This window comes from Poecilia reticulata, chromosome 5 (assembly GCF_904066995.2).
Source record: "Poecilia reticulata chromosome 5, P_reticulata-male-v2, whole genome shotgun sequence".
NCBI lineage: Eukaryota > Metazoa > Chordata > Actinopteri > Cyprinodontiformes > Poeciliidae > Poecilia > Poecilia reticulata.
Genome location: NC_088834.1, coordinates 28,873,455 through 28,894,071, shown reverse-complemented (window position 1 = coordinate 28,894,071; position 20,617 = coordinate 28,873,455). Strand labels below are relative to the sequence as shown.

General features: G+C 42.2%; 2 protein-coding genes across 2 annotated transcripts in view; both read right to left on the bottom strand.

Annotated features, from left to right (window-relative positions):
• Positions 1-281: 281 nt before the first annotated feature.
• LOC103465498 (zinc finger protein ZXDC) lies at positions 282-8,791 on the bottom strand. The gene is made up of 10 exons (XM_008410392.3): positions 6,769-8,791; positions 5,688-5,840; positions 5,076-5,154; positions 4,846-4,976; positions 4,001-4,171; positions 2,938-3,728; positions 2,745-2,829; positions 2,490-2,662; positions 1,375-1,476; positions 282-908 (listed from the first exon to the last, which is right to left on the bottom strand). Exons 1-10 carry the CDS (start codon positions 8,738-8,740, stop codon positions 822-824), a joined length of 3,744 nt encoding a protein of 1,247 aa, XP_008408614.2. The 5' UTR covers positions 8,741-8,791; the 3' UTR covers positions 282-821.
• Positions 8,792-9,627: 836 nt separating this feature from the next.
• LOC103465585 (copine-9) overlaps positions 9,628-20,617 on the bottom strand; it is a 54,328-nt gene continuing 43,338 nt past the window's right edge. Inside the window, exons 18-20 of the mRNA XM_081607426.1 lie at positions 18,718-18,775; positions 15,635-15,708; positions 9,628-14,759 (exon numbers count right to left, since the gene is read on the bottom strand). Of these exons, the coding sequence (XP_081463552.1) occupies positions 14,532-14,759; positions 15,635-15,708; positions 18,718-18,775 (360 nt within the window). The 3' untranslated portion in view covers positions 9,628-14,531. The remainder of the gene's footprint in view (positions 14,760-15,634; positions 15,709-18,717; positions 18,776-20,617) is intronic.

The window sequence follows — 20,617 nt, the reverse complement described above, 5'->3', positions numbered from 1 at the left end:
GAGCAAATGACTTTTTCAGGTTGACTGCCGAGTTCTGTATCCATTCGTCTGTGAAATGCTAATGTAAAATCATCACATTTGATGTCAATTGGCACCAAATAAATACAAGAAATATAAAATAAGGTAATTAAGTATAGAGCAATGGGTTTGTGGGGCCAGCTGGCTAATCATCTTCAGAAATACATAAGATTACATCTAAAATTAGTTTCTCTCAAAGCAACACTGAGAACCGTTCACCCCAAAAGTCTTTATGGTCAAATGAATAGAGTTCAGAACACGGCTTAGATTGTGCTTTGATTCTTTAATCCATCGGGGTTTGGCTCAGCCACTTTGTAAACCCAATCATATTAATAAATAAAAAACTAAGTTATTCCAAGAAGGCATAAAATCTCGTCACACTTTACATAAAACACATGGACAGGCGTGTTTAACAGACCGCTGATGTCATGACAAAAACAAATCCAAAACACTAAAACAGAAGTAAAAGGAAGAAGAAGAAAGCAGACAAATCTGCTGCAGGTGAAGGCGTCTGTAAGGCAGTGTGTGTGCATGAGTGCTGATTTGGCACTTCTGGAATAAACACCCAAACTGGAGGAACCTCTGATGATCGACGCAACGGCGCTGCCAGCTTCTCATTTTGGTACAAACTAGACTTTACAAAAAAAGACACAGAAACCTCGTCTTTCATCTAAAGGTGCTTTGTCTCGTGGAAACATCTCAGTCCGATCAGGCGGGGCACATGGAACGCAAATCCAAATAAGGCTTTCACAGTCCGAGGTGACGGTTTGTAAGTCTCTGGCGGACGTAAGCCGGGTCCGGCGTTATTCCAGGTCCTGGAGGTTGATGGTGCTTCCTGTGAACTGGGAATTATCAGAGCCGTTGTCCTCTTCCGTCATCACTGAGGGTTCCTGTATGGGAAAAACAGCAGGGGTTAACCAGAAGAAGAAAATAAACTCACTCTCTGTCCGAATAGAAAGCCTGACCTCAGAAGTTTTACTAAATTCGGCCTTTGATTCCATTTATTCAGCAATAAAGGTAAACATGTTGCGAAACAAGTGGAAAAATTCACTAGCATGTCTCTCCAATGGGAGACATGCTAACATGCTAAGCTATGGCTCCAATGTCTGTAATGCCAGGAAAGATTTTTACACCATTTACTGAGAAGGGTATACTAATTTGACTTTAATATAAAATTTAAATTACAACTTTTTTCAGAAAGTCAATCTGTTTTAGCAATATTTTATCAAATTCAAAGACATATTTGCTTCATTTCCAGCCCCTCCCAACCTGGGACTTGTTTTAAAATCACTGTATTTTACACTTGAGAACCACTAGGTGTCAGACTCTCAAGTCCACGATTGTGACTGAACTCACCTGTAAAATGTTGACAGGCAAGTCGACGGTGAGCTGAGAGTCAGAGGTGGACGGCTGGGAGCTCAGCTGGAAGGCCAGGTCACCATCACTGGCTGGATCGTCCTGCATCAAAACACACACACACACACACACACACACACACACACACACACACACACACACATACACATACACATACACATACACACACACACACACACACACACACACACACACACTTCAGCATGGTCTCCAGCAACAGCTGCAGCCATGGCTACGCTCTGGAGTCGATGGTAAGATGAAAAGGAAAGAGACAAGAGCCTAAAGGTCGGTGTTAAGTGATCATCTCAGACCTTGGCAGCAGAGTTTGGACAGCGTTTTGGACTTAAGCGCATCTTTTTATTTTTCCTTCATAGAATGAATTATTGACTGTGTTCCAGACTTTAACTAAATGATGTTTGAAACGGCATGAGTTGCTGCGGGGTGAATCAGAGGTTATGAGGCATGGTTCATTGAAGGCACTTTAGAACCTCCTCTTGGCTCCGATTGGTTGTTTTTGGTCGGGGGCGGTGCATTTCTTCAGACGGCAGCAGGAGCTGATAGAGGAGCTAGAGCTATTCACATATTTCTCTCATATATGTGAATAGATCTGAAAAGAGCTGGTGACAGCTTTAATAAATATGTAAAAAAAAAAAAAAAACATTTTTAAATAAAAGTTACATATTGAAGTTTTTAAAAGCATGAGGACAATATACAAAGTTGAATCTAATGTAAAAGTTCATCTTTTATATTTAAAAAAAAAAGCCTACAAATCCCTGCTGCTGGTTCCTACCAGCAGGGGGCAGAGCTGTTGCATTCAATTCTATTAGTTTGAGCACCAACAGACCCAGTTACAGCCCAATAGAGGAGACAGAGGTGGGAAGTGCAGGCTGGCAGCTCCAAGGCATGCTGTGTTCACTGACTGGAAAAAAGATTGACTTTTTCACTTTCTGAATGCCAAGCAGGAAACTGTCCCACTGAGCTCCCCAGCTCATGTCTTGTATCGTGTTTGGTTGAAAGCACAGAAGAAAAGTAGCGGCGGGTGCGTAGCGATCTGAGGAAGTGTGTAAGCAAACACACTGTGGGCTGAATCTCACCTGCAGCAGCTGAATCTGGACATACTGAGTCCCTGTGACCGGGTCCCGCAGGGTCAGACCCCCACTGGCTGCTACAGCACCGTCACTGTAACGGGCGCCAGAAGAAGTGAGGGGTACGGTTGCCACAGCAACCTTCGATACTTTAGTTTTCCTCTGGCATGAGCCCAAAGTTCCTGGAAAGTGGAAGAAGAGTGAAAGGTTAAGGTGCTGTAACTCTTCAGTAAGTGGAGTGGAGGGGAGGTGGAGGTTCCTCACCAGCGCCGGCTGAAGAACCCCTCTGCTTCTTCTTCTTGGCAAGCTGGATGGCTCTGTAGTCTGTCCGAGCAGAACCTCCACTGTCCTGAGGGGGAACCAGGACAGAACAATCACTGACTGTTCCCAGCCGGAACCTCGGAATCATGAGAGGAAGAGGTTAGGAAGTAAACCAGGATGAAGGGTTTCCTCTCACCAGGAAGCTGCTGGGTGACATGGCCAGGTCCAACTCCTTCTGGGGGCTGAAGCCGCCGCCGGAACCAGGGAAAACAAACTGAGAAGCGACGACTTTCCCTCCTTCCTGAGGGCCCAGAACCTCCACGCAGCCCAGCAGGTGGCCCGCGCCTCCCTGCGCTCCGACCTCCACCACCTTGGAGGGTGAGGCCAGGAGCTCGGAGACGGGGGCCACCGCCAAGCCGGTGGCGGACTCCACCCCGAGCCCACCGGAGGACCTGAGGGGGTGCTGCAAGGCCGGGTCCACGGTGGCACCCACGCCGGCGCCCTGCATGCTCAGGGCGGCGAGGGTGCCCAGAGCCTCTGGGGTGACCGACTGAACGTCGTCCAGGTTGAGCGTGCCTTGGGGAGGGAGGACGTCCCCCACTGTCCCCTCCAGTCCATGCTGGTGGGCCAAGTCAGCACCGGTCGCCAGGACGAGTGGTTCTAAAGACTTGGCCAATGTGGCACCGGTGCTGGCGACAAGTGTGGCACCCACTGACGACGGGTCGATGGTGAGGATCCCCGAGCTGACCAGGGACAGGTCCATGGTGAAGGAGCCGTTGGAGGCGCCTCCGGCCACGGGGATCCCCACCTCGATGCCGGCGGTGGGAGCAGCGCCGCCGGGGACCGAGGAGAACAGGGAGCTGAGGTCCAGGCTGGACAACTGCTCCGCCCCACCAACGCCAGAACCAGCTACTGACGTCGGGGTGGAGCTGATGAGTTCACTGCTGGGAGTCAGGGTGGGTGTGGTCTCCATCTGGCACAGAACATCTGCAGGACAGAGAAAACAAAATAATAAAAAATCTGAATGCTGTGAGAAGTACCGGAAATTGCAGTGTTCTGGTCAATTACCAATCTTTAAAAAGCCTGACGTGCTGATTCCGATTTTGGCTGATACCAATTTTTTTTTTTTTTTTTTGGTATGAAATGTCACTAAATATAGCAAGAAAGTTCCTGAACCTGCAACAGTGGGGGGTGACTATTGTTAACTGGAGACGTGCAGGGGTTTCCCTGGGGTAGGAGGAACCCTGCTGGGTACCCACCGGGGCTGAGGTGGTGGTGTTTGAGCATGTGGCTCTTCAGGTTGCTGCGGGAGGAGAAGTGCTTGGAACAGTTGGCCACCGGACAGCGGGTCCTCAGCGTGCTGGCGTCCTGTTTATGCTTCTTAGAGTGGATGTATAAGCTGCTGCGAGCTGAGAACTTGGCGTAGCAGCCTGAAGACAGGAAGCAGAGATTATGGTCCCTGTGACCAGAGGACACTAAAATTGTACTCAAGTAAGAAAAGCACTACAACATATTTTTACTCCAGCAAAAGTAAAAAGTAGCAGTCCAAGAAATGACTCACGTAGGACTAAATAAATATTTGGTAAAAAGTCTACTAAAGTACTGAGTAACTGATCCAATTATCAATCATGTAATGTTTAAAAATTACATAATCAGTCAGAACAAAATATAAAGTGGAAATTCTTGTATTTTAAGGAGGAAAATTACGATAATTCATGTAAATTAATCAGGCTAAAAAAAAATTTTTCCAAATCAGTTTCTTACAACAAAAAAAGCTTATGAAACTTTTTTAAAAAAACTGCAGCTGTGTGTCTGGTGAATTCTTGGTTAAAACATGTTCGTTATTATTTCAGTGGGTCGAGAATCCAGAAATTTTACTCAAGTAAGAGCAGAAATACTTCATAATAAAATTACTCAAGCAAAAAGTACAACACAGTAAAAATACTTCTAAAAGTGCATTTTTTCAAAAAAAAGTTACTCAAGTAAATGGAAATGAGCAAATGTAACTAGTTACAAACCAACTCTAGTAACTAGCTGAGGAACATCTGCTGGATAATTCAACGGTCAGGGTAAGGGCTGCTGGACGGATAAAGAGTTAGCCGACCTTCTGCGTGGCACTGAAAGGGTTTGGTGCCCAGGTGGGTGATGCTGTGGCCCTTCAGGTGCTCAGCTCTGGTGAAGGACTTCCCACAGCCCTCCTCCGGACAGACAAATCGACGGTCATCGTCATGTTTCCTGACAAAAACCAGACAGACAGTTGTTCTTATTTCACACACCCAGGAGATGGAATCGCTCTGTTCACGTCACAGGAGAACGGGTTCGGGAAGTTCTCACCGTTTGTGACGGAGCAGCTTGGACATGCTGGTGAAAGACCAACCGCAGCCCTCCGAGTCGCACACAAAGGGCCGCTCACCTGAGGAAACAGCAGCACGGTAACCATGACAACATGTTAAAAGTCTCTTCAGTTTGAATTGTTTTTTCTGGATACGTCACAAGTAAACACGTACAGATTTGTTTCAGAAGGTGAAAGTTCTTACGTTCTTTTGCCTTCAGTGTCGTGACTTTTTGTTTATTTTGCAGACATGAATGATTATACACTGATTATTAAAATCATCTACCAATATCCCTGGCTTTTCTGATTTTCTCATCGTTTTCATCTTGACTGAGAACTTTGAAAGCACAGTGTGAACAGATCAGAGCATAAAGTGATTCATGTTGCTGGAGTTTGGACTTGAACACTGTGAGGAAGGACTTTAATGTTGGACGACAAATGCTTTGATGATTCAACAAGTGAAACGTTCTCACTGCAACTGCTCTGAAACTCACTCAGCCAAGACTCAAACCAGACTGGGATTTTAGCACACAAGCTGATCAAGTATAGATGTTATCTGACGGACACATGGGACACACACGTACGTGTGTGTGTGTAATGGCCCAGCAGCTTACCTGTGTGACTCCTCATGTGAATTTTCAGGCGGCAGGCCTTGTCGTAGGTCTTGTCGCAGCCTGGGAAGGTGCAGCTGAACTGGCCCGTTTCTCTAAAGTGAGTGCGATTGTGTGAGAAGAGGGCACTGAAGGTGATGAAGGTTTTCTCGCAGCCTGTACAGGAGAGCAGAGCAGCTGGAGCTTAAAAAGCCAGCAGTGTTCCGATTGCAGTTTTCTGGCCAATTGACCATCACAGATTTTTTCAAAAGCCTGAGCTGACGATTTCGACCGATACCGATTTATTTTTTAGTCTCAAATATCACTAAATATAACAAGAAACCCACTGTTTCTGAGTTGGAAACAATGGGGTGATTGTTGTCAACTACAAACTTGCAAACATGACCTAGCGGGCCGGTCAGCCAGACAAACCTCTCTAAAGAGGACAGCGGCTGATTTTTAGATCTTTGCTGAAGTAGATAAGATCATAAGAAAAGATCGGCTTCACATGCAAGTATCGGCATGCGCAAAACTAAGGAAAACGGTGCCGATAAAGATTCAAGATTGGACCCACAAGCTCAAATATATACACCACCTCTGAATAAGCCAATCAGAAAACCTTCCTAAACCAATTTTATCTGAATTTGGGAACAACTTCCTGTTGGAAACTAGCTTTAATCATCTGACCCAAGATGTCCCAAACAGATCTGGAAGTAGCTGAACACTAGAGCGTCCACAGTGAAAGTCAACATGGCCAGAAAGGATCGACCCTGAGGATCGGCTTGCCGGTTTTTAAACCAGCTTTCCAAGGTAAAGTTTAATAGTAACAAAGGGAAAATATTAAGCTATCCATCAGTGGATAACCATGTTATCGCCTTGGTGATGGTGGTCCAGGTGCAATTACCTAAGGAACCTTTAATCCAAATATCAGTGGAAGTGTATGTATGTATGTATTTGAACCGTCATGTATGCAGAGAACATTCTCAACGAATCCAAACTTGTAGACTAGCTGAACTTAGTTTTCCTGAGTTCAGCGAAAGCATTTGAGTCTCACAGTAAATGACCTTCGTGAGCAAAATGAGCATGGGAACTATCGGACAAGTACCTGGGAATTCACACTTGTGGGGCCGCTGTGGTGCAAAGTGGACTCTCTGGTGATTGGCCAGGCGAGTGGCACTCCGGAACTTCTCGTTGCAGACCTCGCAGGCAAAGGCGTGGTCCTGCTCATGGACTTTGACATGAGCCTTCAGGTTGTAGACCGTGGTGAACCTCCGGCCGCAGCCTTCAAACTCGCAGGTGTGCGGCCGCTGCTTGTCGTGGGACTGGAGGTGGCGCTTCAGCTTGTAGGAGGTGGCAAAGGCCCAGCCGCAGCCCTCCACTTTGCACTGGTACGGCCGTGGTTCCTCCGCGTGGTACAGCAGGTGGACCTTCAACTTCTGGCGAGAGTCAAACGCGGAAGAGCAACCGGGTTCAGGGCAGGCGAAGGTGGCCACCGTGTCCTTTTTTGATCTGATCAGGGATAAGGAGTTCAGGTCTTCATTGCTACTCCCCCCAACGTGGGCTTTTGGGGATGGAGCAATTAGGTCGGCCTCCGTCACAGCACACAGCACCCCGACTTCCTGCTTCACAACAGAACAGGAGTCCAGTGAGGTGCCCAGTTCTGACAAGGAGCAGTCATCCACCAGGGCCAGCTCGGAGTCACTGACAGACACAACAGGCCTGGACTCCTCCTGGTGACTGGAGCTGGCTACTGCCAGGGTGCTGATCTTCCCGATCGATTTAGTACCACTGTCATAATTGAGAAGAACTATATCCTCATGGTCTTTCATGCCTAGATGTTCCTTTAAGCTCACCATGTCATCCTCTTTGTGGACATACCCCTCTGGTGGGGCCGCCAGAGTCAGGACCCCATTCTCAATAGTGACAATGATGCTTTGGTTGTTTATTGTAATGGTCCCGGAAAAGGTCTCCGCGGCAGGCGGACTGCTGGAGGAAGTGACCGGGTGTGAACCGTCCTGCAGTCCCGCTGTCTCGGACCCGTAGGCTGGTTTCTCCATAGCCTCCGCCGCTCCGGAGGTCAGCGCCGCGTCGTGGTCTGGTCGGCCCCTGAGCAGCCTGTCGTCACCGTTTTCCGTACAGATCTGCCCACAGAGCTTATCGCCATATTTGTTCGTCAAAACTACATCTTCGACGGTATGATGGTCGCCAGCTGTCTTGGCACTCAGCACAGCGGGATTATCGGTTAATAAACTGAAAACATGCTCTGCCCTCTTCGGTGTTTGCGTGTCAGGACAGCTCAGGATGTCCGCGGTCTCACAGAAGGCGACACCGCCGCTGCCAGCCTCCATGGAGCCGCAGCCCTCCGCTTTCTTACCCTTCACTTTCCCCCCGCTGTCGCATGAGCCGTCTGCTCGGTTTCTGCTCGCGGTGACCGCACCATCCTCTCTGGCTGTGTTAAAAACAACATATAATTCCTGTGTCTGTCTGTCAGTTTTTCTCCCCAGGTTCCGGCTTACCGCCGAAGTATTAAGAATAGCTCCGAGGCTGTCACCAGGAGGCTGCTTCAAAGCGCAGTCCTCACGCTGCTGCCGTAAAACCGGAGAAGACAACGTTAGCTGCCTCTGCGGCATCGCTTCCGCCTCCCCCTCGAACAGAGGCAGCGCCATTTGCATTACCTCACCGTTTTCCTCATATCGCCACTCCGTTCTGCTGAAGTCGTGCGAGCCTATAAGGGAGTTGAACACGTTTTCCTTTTCCGCGTTTATCATGTTATGAAGTCCCAGAATCGTTCTATCTTCAATGCTGCTGGACGCTGAGACTTGTTTGGTGAGGGGAGAACGAGCGAGCTCGCTGCCATTTTCCCCCAGCAGGCGAAACTGCGCTGTCTTTGGCCTTGCGTTGTTGTTGCTGTCACTCTGAAGCTCGGGCAGCTCCGGAGGTCCGTCCGCTTCATTTTCGATTGAAATCAATTGCGGTAACGAGGCTACGGTTGATCGAAGTGCAGACGAAGCGGTTCTGTGTAGGGCGCCATGTTGAGAGTGGATGTTTTGGGCATCAGAAAGCCCCTGGATTTCCATCTTGGTATCCCTGTAGCAGCGGCACCTAAAAGGCCCGCCCTAAAAGCCGGAGATGATCCATCCAGCCACAACACGGTTTCTGTCAAGCCGAGTGCCGCGTTCAGGGCGTGTATGGAAATCCCGGGAATTATTGAAACAGTTCGAGGAATATTCTTTCACCATACACTGATTATTCTGCAAATAATTGTTTTCTTAAATTATGAAAACAGTTTTTCTTTTTTCAATAAACCCAAAGGTAGATTTTTATATTAAGCTAAAAGAACAAAACCGAATGTTATTCGGGTTACTATAATAATTTGATTTGGTTTGGTGCATGTAATTAAAATTTTCAGGTGTTTACACGGGCAAAATACATTTTAATCCGGGGCCATAAGTGCATAAAACACTATTCTGAAAAAAATTAAAGATTAAAATAATATGGGTTACCCTTTTAACTGTAATGTTCTGTTAAAACTCTTGGTAAATTAGGCATTCCGCCAACATGCTAAATTGAGGAGTGTAGTTTCACACTTTCTCCTCTAAGTGGCAGTGTAGCACTAAGAAATGCGCAGATCTCTGTACGCAACCACTGAAAATAGAATCTCAATAAAATGTCTTGTGACGTACATTAAAATAAGATTGTGAAATACCGATTAGCAAATACTCCGGTTGGGGTCACATAAATTTTTTATTAAGTGTGTTTATTAAGTGTTAAGCAGAAGTAAAGAAGAGAAAAAAAACCCAACAGAAATAAAAATGGGGAGTATGAAAAAAAGTCTGGATCAGAAGAAAACCGGAAGGAAAACTGTTCACCCAATAATCTGCACATTATGTTAACATGTTTGCATTTGATATTTTACTTAATGAGTAAAATATTGCACGGAATTCATTGGACTAGAGAGAAGCACTAAGCAACATTTCTTGGTGTGTTTAATTCAGAATGTTTCCACAGTGCAACAAGCTCAGCATGCTTCATACAGCGTAGCCAACAAATTAAATGAATGGTGCTGTATTGATCTTTACAGTAGCGCATGCACGTTTTAAGCACATGCTGCTCAGACCTATTCTAGTTTGTCTTCTACTTATTTACATATTTTGGGTCATCATGCTGGCAGTTTGTTCAATAATACTGTACAAAACAGCAAAAATAAATAATAAACAACACCCCTGCCCAGTGCACAAGTCAAATCATCGGAATGTCATTTACAGAATGAAAAACCTGAACAGAATCAGAGCCACATGAACATGCAAAATGACAAAGTTCTTATGTTGTCATATAAAAATAGATTTCCCCCTTGTACATGTTTGTGGGATTATGACAGAAATAAGGCCACATATCTATTTTCCTTCTAATATCACATCTAATATCACAGGTGCTAAAATAATCAGCACCAATTTAATACTTTAATAAATTGGTTTAAAGTATTTTTTGGTCTAGTTTCTAGTGCAAATATCTGAGTACACTTGAAATAATTCGCAAGTATCTTTTGAGGAAGATTTAGAAGCTAATTATTTCTTAATATTGATTTTTAAAAGTACTAGTTCCATTGGCAGATTATTTAACTTTATAACACAACATTTTTCCTACATTGTAAGTGAAATAATCTGCCTCTGGAACTAGACCTTTTACATCAATATTAAGGAATTATTGACTTAAAACAAGCTCTGAAATCTTCCCTATATCTTTCAGAAAATTTATGGTTGGATGCGTCTTATTTCAAGCGCACTAAGATACTTGGAATAGAAACTAGACCAAAAGTACTTGGTACGAATTTGTGTTGAACACTGTAGTGAGAGCTAAATGTCAAACATGGAACGATTAAAGCAAACAGAATGTTTTTATTTATTTCGTCGTGCGCCACAGGAGGAAGCACAACCTTTCACAGTAAAAGGAAACCTTTCAGAGCTCAGTGTGCAGATATAATCATTCATACAATTTTTAATGTTCTATTATCACCACCATAAATTAGGAAAAAGCATTTTCCTACTCGGTCAGGAGCGTTCTAGAGCTATCCGCTCTGAGTCTTTTGGGACATTTCCAGTTTCTTTTAAGACAAAAAGAAAACTCATCTTATGAAGCATGTTGTTTTTAGCTCGAAATTTACTAGACAACTTAATTATGTTGGACTTTTTAATTGTGTGTATGTATATATATATATAAAAAAGATCAAAACAGGTCTCTCTTGTAAATGAAATCTTGGATCTTGATGAGACAACATGTACAAATAAAGGGAGGGAAAAATTCCAAGACAACAGACCTAAATGCAACATTTTAAATTTGAATGTGGGGAAATACAAGTGAAAACTAAATATCAATTGATTCCTGAAAATTGATTAAAAAAAAACCAGGTACAAAAATGGATCCAGCTTGCCAATGAAAGCCCAATAAATTCAAAATAATTTGTAAGAAAAATATTTTCTTTGTTCACCAGAATATCATTGGCTTTAAATTACTTTTCCTTTTAATTAATATTGTTTTGAATAAATAGAATCTTAAAGTTAAGTTAAACCTTTATCTTATCTGCAGCTAATTTTGATAGAAAAACACAACTCAGAACATCAGAATACCAGCTTGTGATACAGCTTAGCTAATAAAGGATGGTGATTCTTTTATTTCTGCATTATTCATTTGAAAATAAACTTCGTCCAATCTCGTAGTAAAGTTTTTCATCTGCGTGGCACGAAAAGAGTCTAATTCCGTCTGAGACACTTTGCATGAAATAAATACCCTCTGCTGAAAGCAAGAAAAACTGGAGAGAAAATTCAAGTTGAAACTTTCCCCCAGTGTGTGTGCGTGTGTGTGTGCGTGTGAGTGAGAGAGTTGAGCACAAAAGTATGTTTTGTCCTCAAAGCATACAAATCATTGCTCGGCATGTTTGAGCAGACCTATTTAATATGAGTAAAATCTCAAACGATTTTGATTTTAGACTGTTCTTTTTATTTCCACTGTCACCAGCTGTGCATCAAACCATCTACGTTAATTATTGATTTAAAGCCGCTACGCTGACTGGGACTGTGGGATGTTCAGGTACTTCTGGGTCGCAGAAACGCAACAGAACTCCTGCAGAAAAATGAACGAAAAGCGAAGCAAACGGTGGAAGTTTGTAAATTCACCTGAGGGCTTAACTGCAAAAAAAAAACACTAAAACTTTCCAGGTATTTTTGCTCCAGTTTCAACTGCAAATATGTTAGTACACTTGAAATAAGATACAAATAACTAATAAGTAACTTTTCAGGAACATATAGCACAAATATCACACATTTGTTTGTCACACATATACCCTAAGACAGAGCAAACACACTTGCTAAGGTTTAGTGTTTTTGCTGTTTCTGCTTTCATGCTCTCTGTCTATCTGCTCTGCTCTGAGCTCTTCAGGGTCACCATAACAAAACATGGAGGCTTTTTCCCCCTCTAAGCTGTAGCTTACTTTCCGTGAATAATTTATGGCACCCAACAAAAGCAGGGGAAAAAAAAAAACCCCTCTTCTACCTTCATGGAAAATCGAAGTGAATAAAAGCGGCCCTGATCTCCCTTCTCATCCTCCGTTACACGTGAAGCGTTTTGGTCTGAGACGTCCAGCCGGACCCCGTTCATTTTCCAAACAGCAGAATGAGGTCTAGATAGCGGCGACGGCCTCATGCAACATTTATCCCAAATGTCCCACACCGGGCCTAGACAGAGGAGCAGCGGGGAAGAGGCAGGGGGGGTTCAAATCTGCTCTCCGATGGTCCCCTGCATCCCTCGCTCTCTGGGGCGGTCGGGCGTTGGAAGCGACCTCCCGTCCCGTCCGTGTGGGATTCATTCAGACTCGCTCTACTTCTACACGGTGACCTGAAAACGCACACCGCTCACACCGCTCCTGTTCCATCAAAGCACGCAGGAACAAGTCTTGGTTACTGTTGTATAATTAAACATATAATCTGTTCCTTTGAGATGTGGGTTGATTAAAAATAAAAAATCTGAAGAAATAATTACACCGTGTCAACAAACTCAGCTGATGCAGAAAGCAGGTAAATGAAAAATAGTTTTGCTGTGCTTTGAAAATTTTGACTTGAGTTTTTTTGTTTTGTTTGTAAGAAATGACCAGTTCCACTGGCAGATTATTTCACTTACAACAAGACATTTTTCCCATAATATTAGTAAAATAATCTGCCAACTCTTTCATCAATATTAAATAATTATTTACTTAAAATATGCTCCTATGTCTTCCTGAAAAGTTACTTATAAGTCATTTATTTTTTATCTCACGTGGACTAAGATATTTGCACTAAAAACTACACAAAAATACTTGGTGAGATTTTGTGTTTTTGCAGTTTATTAAAAGTGAAAAGCTTCCTTACACATATTGCAAACTGCAGGTTTTAGGTTAGATTGGGAAATTATACCAGGGTGCATCTAAACAGCCACTGTTTTACATAACGCACTGTCGTTTTTTTTTTTGTTTTTTTGTTTTGTCTTTTTTGGGATAACTCACCTGGCTACAAAAATTAATATCTTATTAAAAATATTAATTTATACATCAAATTGGATATCGTAAAAAAAACAACTGATTTTATATTTACCTACATGAATACAACGTTTCTGTTCTGTCAGCATTTAATATTCTTTGGGAAACCGAGGTCGATACCCAGCTTTCATTTTCTCAATAAATAACACTGGTTACAAAGAAGTTGTATATATTTTTTTCAACTGAGTTATGATTATTTTGCACAGCTGAATACAAAAGTGACTCCATTTTTCTCAATCAGGTTTTTATTCTAATTTGATTTAGATAAATCTGATCTTCTGACTAAATTGATGAGATTTTTGTGACTTTATCAGTTCATTTATGTTAATATTTCTCATCCAAAGAAAGGTTTTAGGAGAAAAAAAATGTTTTCCAACAGAGTGTATTAATTAAATGTTACAAACTTGGATTTCTGTAAAGTGAATAATAAACATTTATGAGGGTAAATACATGTAAATTGAACATTTCGTCTTCATTGTGCTAAATTCTCTGTCTCTTTTCTGTCATGATGGAGTCTCTCCTCCTGCTCATCACTCATTGATCCAGATTCTCAGCAAACCGATTAATGTGAGAACAAGTCCTGCATTTTGGTACTCATGTTGCTCCACAGTTCAGAATGTTGACCTGATTGAGCAAAACCAATGGGATTTTTGGACTCAGCTCATCAAAACGACCCTAAAACAATTGAAAAAAAAAAAAAAACCCAGACAATTTTTTGGCTGTTGACCAGTGTGATATGAACGGAGACAAACCAGCAGCCAGGCGGGACAACGCCTCTCTAAGCAATCCTCACTCCCTTGATTTTAGCTTGTGTCAAACGTTTGGAATACCCTGAGAGGAAACGATCCAGACGAGGACAAACGTCCTGCTGCTAGAACCAGTGGAGGCGTCTCAGGCTCTGCAGGAGCCACCAGAGACAGCAGCAGCTGCAGACCTGAAGTCTGACGGACATTTAACTGGACACAATGAATTATTTGAGTTGTGTGATGCGCTGGTAGAATGTTTCACTTTGTAGGTGTTGAAGAAGACCGACCTTAAAAAAACAAAAAATTTTTTAAAATGAAATAAAAGTTTTGACCTCCTACCTCCTACCCTGACACCTCAGATGTAGTTGTAGAAAACGGAAAAGAGGCGCCGTCTCTCTTTTAGGCTCAGTTTACTGATTTGGTTTATGCCAACCAACCCTGAAGTTACACACCTTACACACTCACACATACACGCAGAAGGGGACACACACACACACACATATACACATGGCCATTTGCTCAAGCTAACTTCTGCTCTTCACTGCTTGTTGCCCTTAGTCAGGGACGAGTGTTGCTCTGCTTTGCGTTTCCAGTGCTGGTGGGGTCAGAGGTGGAGTCAGAGGTGGAGTCAGAGGTGGCGGGCTGCGGAGGTCGTGCTTCTATCCCTCGGCTCTTCATGTAAGACATCAGCTGATCGGGGATTTCTGCCAGGACGTCCTTGGCCAGCCGGGCCATGCTCAGGACCTGGTTACCCGACCGATCGATGTAGTCCCGGAAAGGAACAAACTAGAAGATAATAATAATAATAATAATAATAATAATAATAATAATAATAATAATAATAACCTATTAGCATACTTTAGTGTACTCAAGGTATTTAACGGAGTAAAATGAAAAAGAAATATGTTCTGTTCCTTACTATAAACTTGTACAGATTTTTTTTCAGTAATCTCCTCTCAAAAAAACGCCAAGAAGTCGCTAACTGACAAGTTAGCAACTCAGAGAAAACAGTCCAGCACTTCCTGTTAACCAGGACTTTATTATAGGAGCAGGATGGTGGAAAGGTTTAGTAGTTTTGAAACCCTGACATTTTAAATGTTAATTATGCTTTGATCTTGGTAAACATTTACTAACTATTAAATTCTCTATCAGAATAATCTGTTTTTCCTTTTTTTGTTTTGGTCACATTTCAGATAAACTCAGTTTTCTCTGTGTAGGAAACGTTTTCTGAGTTTGAGGATGACAGTTTTTTTTCCCGCTACCACAAAGACAATTACAAAAGAGAATAAAAACGTTTTTTGTGACTTGCTTGTGTCTGCTTTTTACTTCACAAACATGTTTAAAATGGAAAAAAATTACCCTCTACCATGCATTATCAGTCTTTTTGAACAAAATTCTGTAATTAAATTTATAGCCAAGATCACAAAAAAAAAAGTATTTCAAAGAATGAAATGAAATATGAACCCAAGATGGAGAAATGTAATCCTCAAACAGGGACAAAAAGAAAACACATTTGAGTTGTAAAATAATATTTTAAAAAATTGGATAGTTGAAGTCAGGATGTTGCAATTACAAAATGGAACTAAAGAAATTCTTTTTTTCTTCTTTTTTAACAAATAGATGCTAAATATTATGCGGTGAAAAAGCAAAGTGTTCAGCACCTGGACGATGTCTCTCTCGGCGAATCGTCCCCTGGAGGAAACTCTGACTTCGTCCCCGTCCAGCTCCTCCATCGCTGCAAACAACAAACATGGCATAATACAGGAAGCTGCACTGGAACTTTGTTACAGACAAATGAACATACTGCAGTATTAAAATGACTGTCCTTTAATGAGGACAAAAACAATAATAATTTTTAAAAATCATCAAAAAAGTCCAAGTCGGTCAGTGAAGACAACAAAAAATAGATATTTCTGTTCCTTATTATAAACTTTTTAACAATAAGAGTTAAAAGGTTTATAATAACATGGTTGCAAATTGGTCTTTTGAATGGTTTGGCTGCAAATAACTATTTAAAAAAAACCATTAGGGCAATTATTAGTCCAGTTCCTGAACACACGGGGGCGCCGACAGGAATTTTGGACCTCATGACAAAAAATGAAATTGGGCCCCCAGTGTGGAGCTGCTGTCACTACGTCTAGAGTGTATCTGACCCATCAAACAGTTGGCGTAAAAGCGAGTCCACTTTTACATCACTATTAAAAACAAATTCAATGTTATACAACCTCTTTAAATACAGAGCTATAACTATTCTGATACTATTGTCGTCTTCAAGCAAATTCGTGAATTTCCCCGTTGTAGTTAAGCCGTAACAAAACGTCCGGAATGAAACCAGGCTGCTAATCAGCCATGAACGCAGCCCCAGGGATCAATAAAGACTCCGTGTCGACGACAAGTCGGCCATTCCGCATGCAGGAGAATATCCTGCAAAACAACTTTATTAGAGCTAATATGGGTCACAGGAAGGGAAGATCTCATAAGATTGGAGGAGGATTAGCAAATTCAAGTTGTGTAGAATTGCTCGTCCACGCAGAAGCAGGAAGGTAAGGATGGAGAAAAAAGGATGTGACCGGAGGACGGCGAGGCTCAGGACTCAGCCAGGACAGAGAGAAAGAAGAGTGCACAGGAAACCAACAGGATCTGAGAAAAGAGGGTTGAAGGGTTCAGGCGTGCGGCTCGATCGAGCCACGCCCACCGAGACGAGGCACGAAACCTCCTGTTGCCGTGACGAATCGAACTGCATTGTGTACGCCAGCTGAATCTTTTTATTCCACTCAGTGAAGCTTCCAGCACTAACACATTCAATGGAAATGAATGTGTTAGTGCTGAATGTGTCAGTCATCAGTGCGATGCTCCTGAGAATGTTAAGGCTTAACACACAAACGTTGTCAGAAAGAGCAGGAGCTTCTTAAAGAGACAGAGGCCCAATTTCAAGATGTTAAATTGTGAAGTCAAATTTCTTTTAAGTTATATTTGATACGTACAGCATTTTTAAAATAACTAAATGTAACATAGTTACTTGATTGTGCTATAAAAATGGCACAATGTGCCTGGAAAAGTCATAACGCTGCCCCTTCAAACCCTGCAAGCCTCACCTCCCCTCCCCTTGCTCTCTCAATAACTGTAAAGCCAGCTCTCTATCGGAGCATATCATTGTCCCAACATTTAGAGTTACTAACCTCAGGACCTGATTATTAGTTATAAATATTTCCAAACTCTCTGTGACAGATGTCGTCCTTTCTGATCGTTTTTCTTGTATCTTTAAAAGCGTCATTTTCTCTGACAAACTTTGCCAAAGAAATATAATGACAAAGCGCTTTTTTTTTTTTAAGGACAGTGCAGACTGTTCATTATTACTCCTTTTTGCCACTGTAATGTTCTTTTTTAGTTGTTGTTCATTTGTTCATTGTGTCAATTTTATCACATAAAGCACTTTGAAGTGCTTCGTTGCCGACATCTGTGATACAAATAAACCTGACTTGGCTTTCTCTCCCTTCTGTCCTGTTAAACATGATGATTTTCTGCTCTGGCAAATGAAACATTAAAGATTAGGACAATAAAAACCAGTTTTAACGTAGAAAGATATGTTTAATACCCACTTCAAGGTTGCTGCTTTTAAATGGTAGATTTATTCAGACTCATTGGAACGTATTCTAATTCACTGAAATGTGCAGATGTTGTAACTTTGCAGGTTGGAAGACGAGTTCGAAGCATCAGAGAGAAGATCAGATGCAAGAAGAGGATGAAAAGGTTTAACTACTGTAAAGGCAGATTCCCACATGGTGCTCTCTGAAGGGTATGCTCCAACCTGAGCTGTTCAACCAGGTAGACGATTCAGACAGAACTCCAGCTCAGAGCGTCTCCACTCACTAGAGGCTCATGTGATTCATCTTCTTTTCCACGCCGTGCGTCGGCTTTTGAAGCTCTTCACGCGCCGACAGTCGCCAACTTAGACACACATGAGGCAGCGAAACAATCTGAAAAACCATCAGGCCGAGCCAAATATAGCACTGAGGAATATATATAACAGTAACAACCAAATACAACAGGGAGGGAGATTTATGCTGGTTTTTGTTCTTTTAGAAAGTGAGCAGTTTTCAGATTTTAGAAAATAGCGAAACTGATGACTGAGACAAAGAACTGCGCGAAAGTCTTAAGGCATCCTTCATTTGCATTTTAAAACCTCTTTGGTAAACGGTGGACAAATTGTGTTTGGAATAAGACACTATAAAATAAAGAAAAAACATCTAAAATGTTGTGCTTGCTAGAATTTTACCGTATAAATTTGGTAAAATCCATATTTATACGGCATTTTACCATAAATTAAAGACTTTTTTTTTTTACAGCATATGATTTCCACTGCATGGTCAGCATAACTTTACCACGTTTCCTGGTGGCACATGATACTTGAAGGAAACTGGAGCAGAAATCAATCTGTACATAAATGCAGCTCAAATTGGAGAGTTTTTGTCCTTCAATGCTGCAAGACAGAAAACATCTCTTAATGTTCTGCAGTAATCCATGGTGATATGATTGTTTTTTGCTTTACACTCTACATGGCTGACATTTTGTCTGCTCGTGTCTGAACCAGAGCCTCTGTAAAAACGGTCTGGATGATTGACAGCGGGAGCAATTTGAGACATGCTGGATGGAGGAATTACAGTAAAACGGTGACATGTCTAATGATTCTGTCGGCTTTAAGCGGCTGAGGAAGCGCCGATCGCACAGGCGTACGCATGCTTACCGTCGAACTCAGCAGGGCCCACTCCAACGATGATGAGAGACATGGGCAACGACGCTGCCTGTGGAAGGAGCAGAGGGAAGACGGTGATCATACCAAAGAAGAAGTAGTTAGCAGAAATGAAACTCAAAAGTGAAATTTAGCTCAAAGTACGTGATTAATTCCAAAGGAGAAACTAAATTTGGTTGTGTGTATTAACATACTATATTAGGCCTGTCACAAAAAGTCATTAATCAGCTAATCGTATGATAAATTAAAATGAGCTCAATAATTTACATTCTGATGATTAAAGCATTTTGCAGGCCAATTTGGTTTACAGAGATTCATAATCCATTTTACTTTTTAATTTATTATCTTTGGTTGCTGTGTTTTATTTTGAATGTTTACAATATTTTCCATTTCAAGGTTGTTGTTTTTTTTCTTAAATAAAACTTCATTGGTCTTTGAGAGGCTGAACTTACAATATTACTCCATAATCGTTATCTTACTTGAAAATGGTCTCAAACAGCAATAATATCGTTTATCAGAATTAAACAGGAAAAACAAAAACAAACAACACATAAATTGAAGAAGTCAGTAACTCCTCCAGAGCAACTTCTGAATTACATCGTGGTTATTTCATTTTAATATCAAACATATTCCCACATATCTTTTTAACAGTCCTCCTGGACCTTTTCCCTGTTAAAACTAGTAAAAGATAAACGCAACATTAATCCATCAGAATCTCCTCACAGCTCAGGCTAAGAAAGGCTTAATCAAAGTCCCTCCTACGGAGCTCTGTCACTTCCTTCATACGTAATGGAGTCAGACAGCCTTAATGATGCTGATCAAACGTCAATCTGAAGTCTTTGCTTCCCTTCAGGTCAGGTAGCCTATACACTTATGGGCATTAATGTTTTCTTCGCTTGGCTTTTTAAATTAATCGTTGACGATGTTCCAAGCTGGAACGCTGATGATACAACCCAGAAACTTTAGTCACTATTAAAACAAGATGTGAACATACAATTCGCACAGAGTCAGAATTACGCCCAAACTCATATTTGGTTAATCTTGTCTGTCGTGCTTCTTGGTTCCAGTTTGACGTCCCGTTTCCCCTGCTACTGTTTTATAGGGGGTTGTTTTTGTCCTTTTCAGTAAATCCTGTCGTCATACTCACTCCAAGATCTCATCTGCATTTTGGTCCAGCTTTAAATCTACATGTTATGACAACTTCAAACAGAAGAAACATGTAAAAATGAACTGAGACCCAGTAGCAGCTGGTGGATAAAAAAAAAAAAAAAAAAAAATCAGACAGTAGATTTCCATCCCTGGTCCAGTAAGAGCATTCAGATGAACGGTTGGAAAATTATTAACTTTAGTAGCTTGCAAAACATGGAGTATTTAATCATTTACACTATCAACAGCTGGCTGAATCAGAATCAAAACTGTGAAGATGCCAAACTAAAGTATAATGGAAGTGTAACTCTGAACAAACAGGCTAAATTCTACTGGACCTTTGAGAACCAGCTAATATCAGACCTACGTCTCATCCTCCGTCCTGCTGCATTGAGAACTGGCCGAGGTTCTGGTGGCTCACTCTACACAAGGACGTCAAACAGTACAACTCAGCCAGAAGTAAATCCCGCCGTCAGCCCCCTGGTGGCCTCCGTCAGCCCCTTCCCCTACCTAAGCACCTTTGGTCTCATGCGACTCTAGATTTTGGGACTGGCCTGCCTGCATCCAGAGGTTATACCGCCATTCTCACCAATGTAGAACGTTTTTTAAAGTACTGTCAATTGATTTTCCTCCGACAACTCCCATCCTCTTTTGAGACAGCACAGCTCCTGGTTAAGCGTGTTTTCCAGTTACACAGCATTCCCAGTGAAGTCCTGTCTGACAGAGGCCTGCAATTCACAACCAAAGC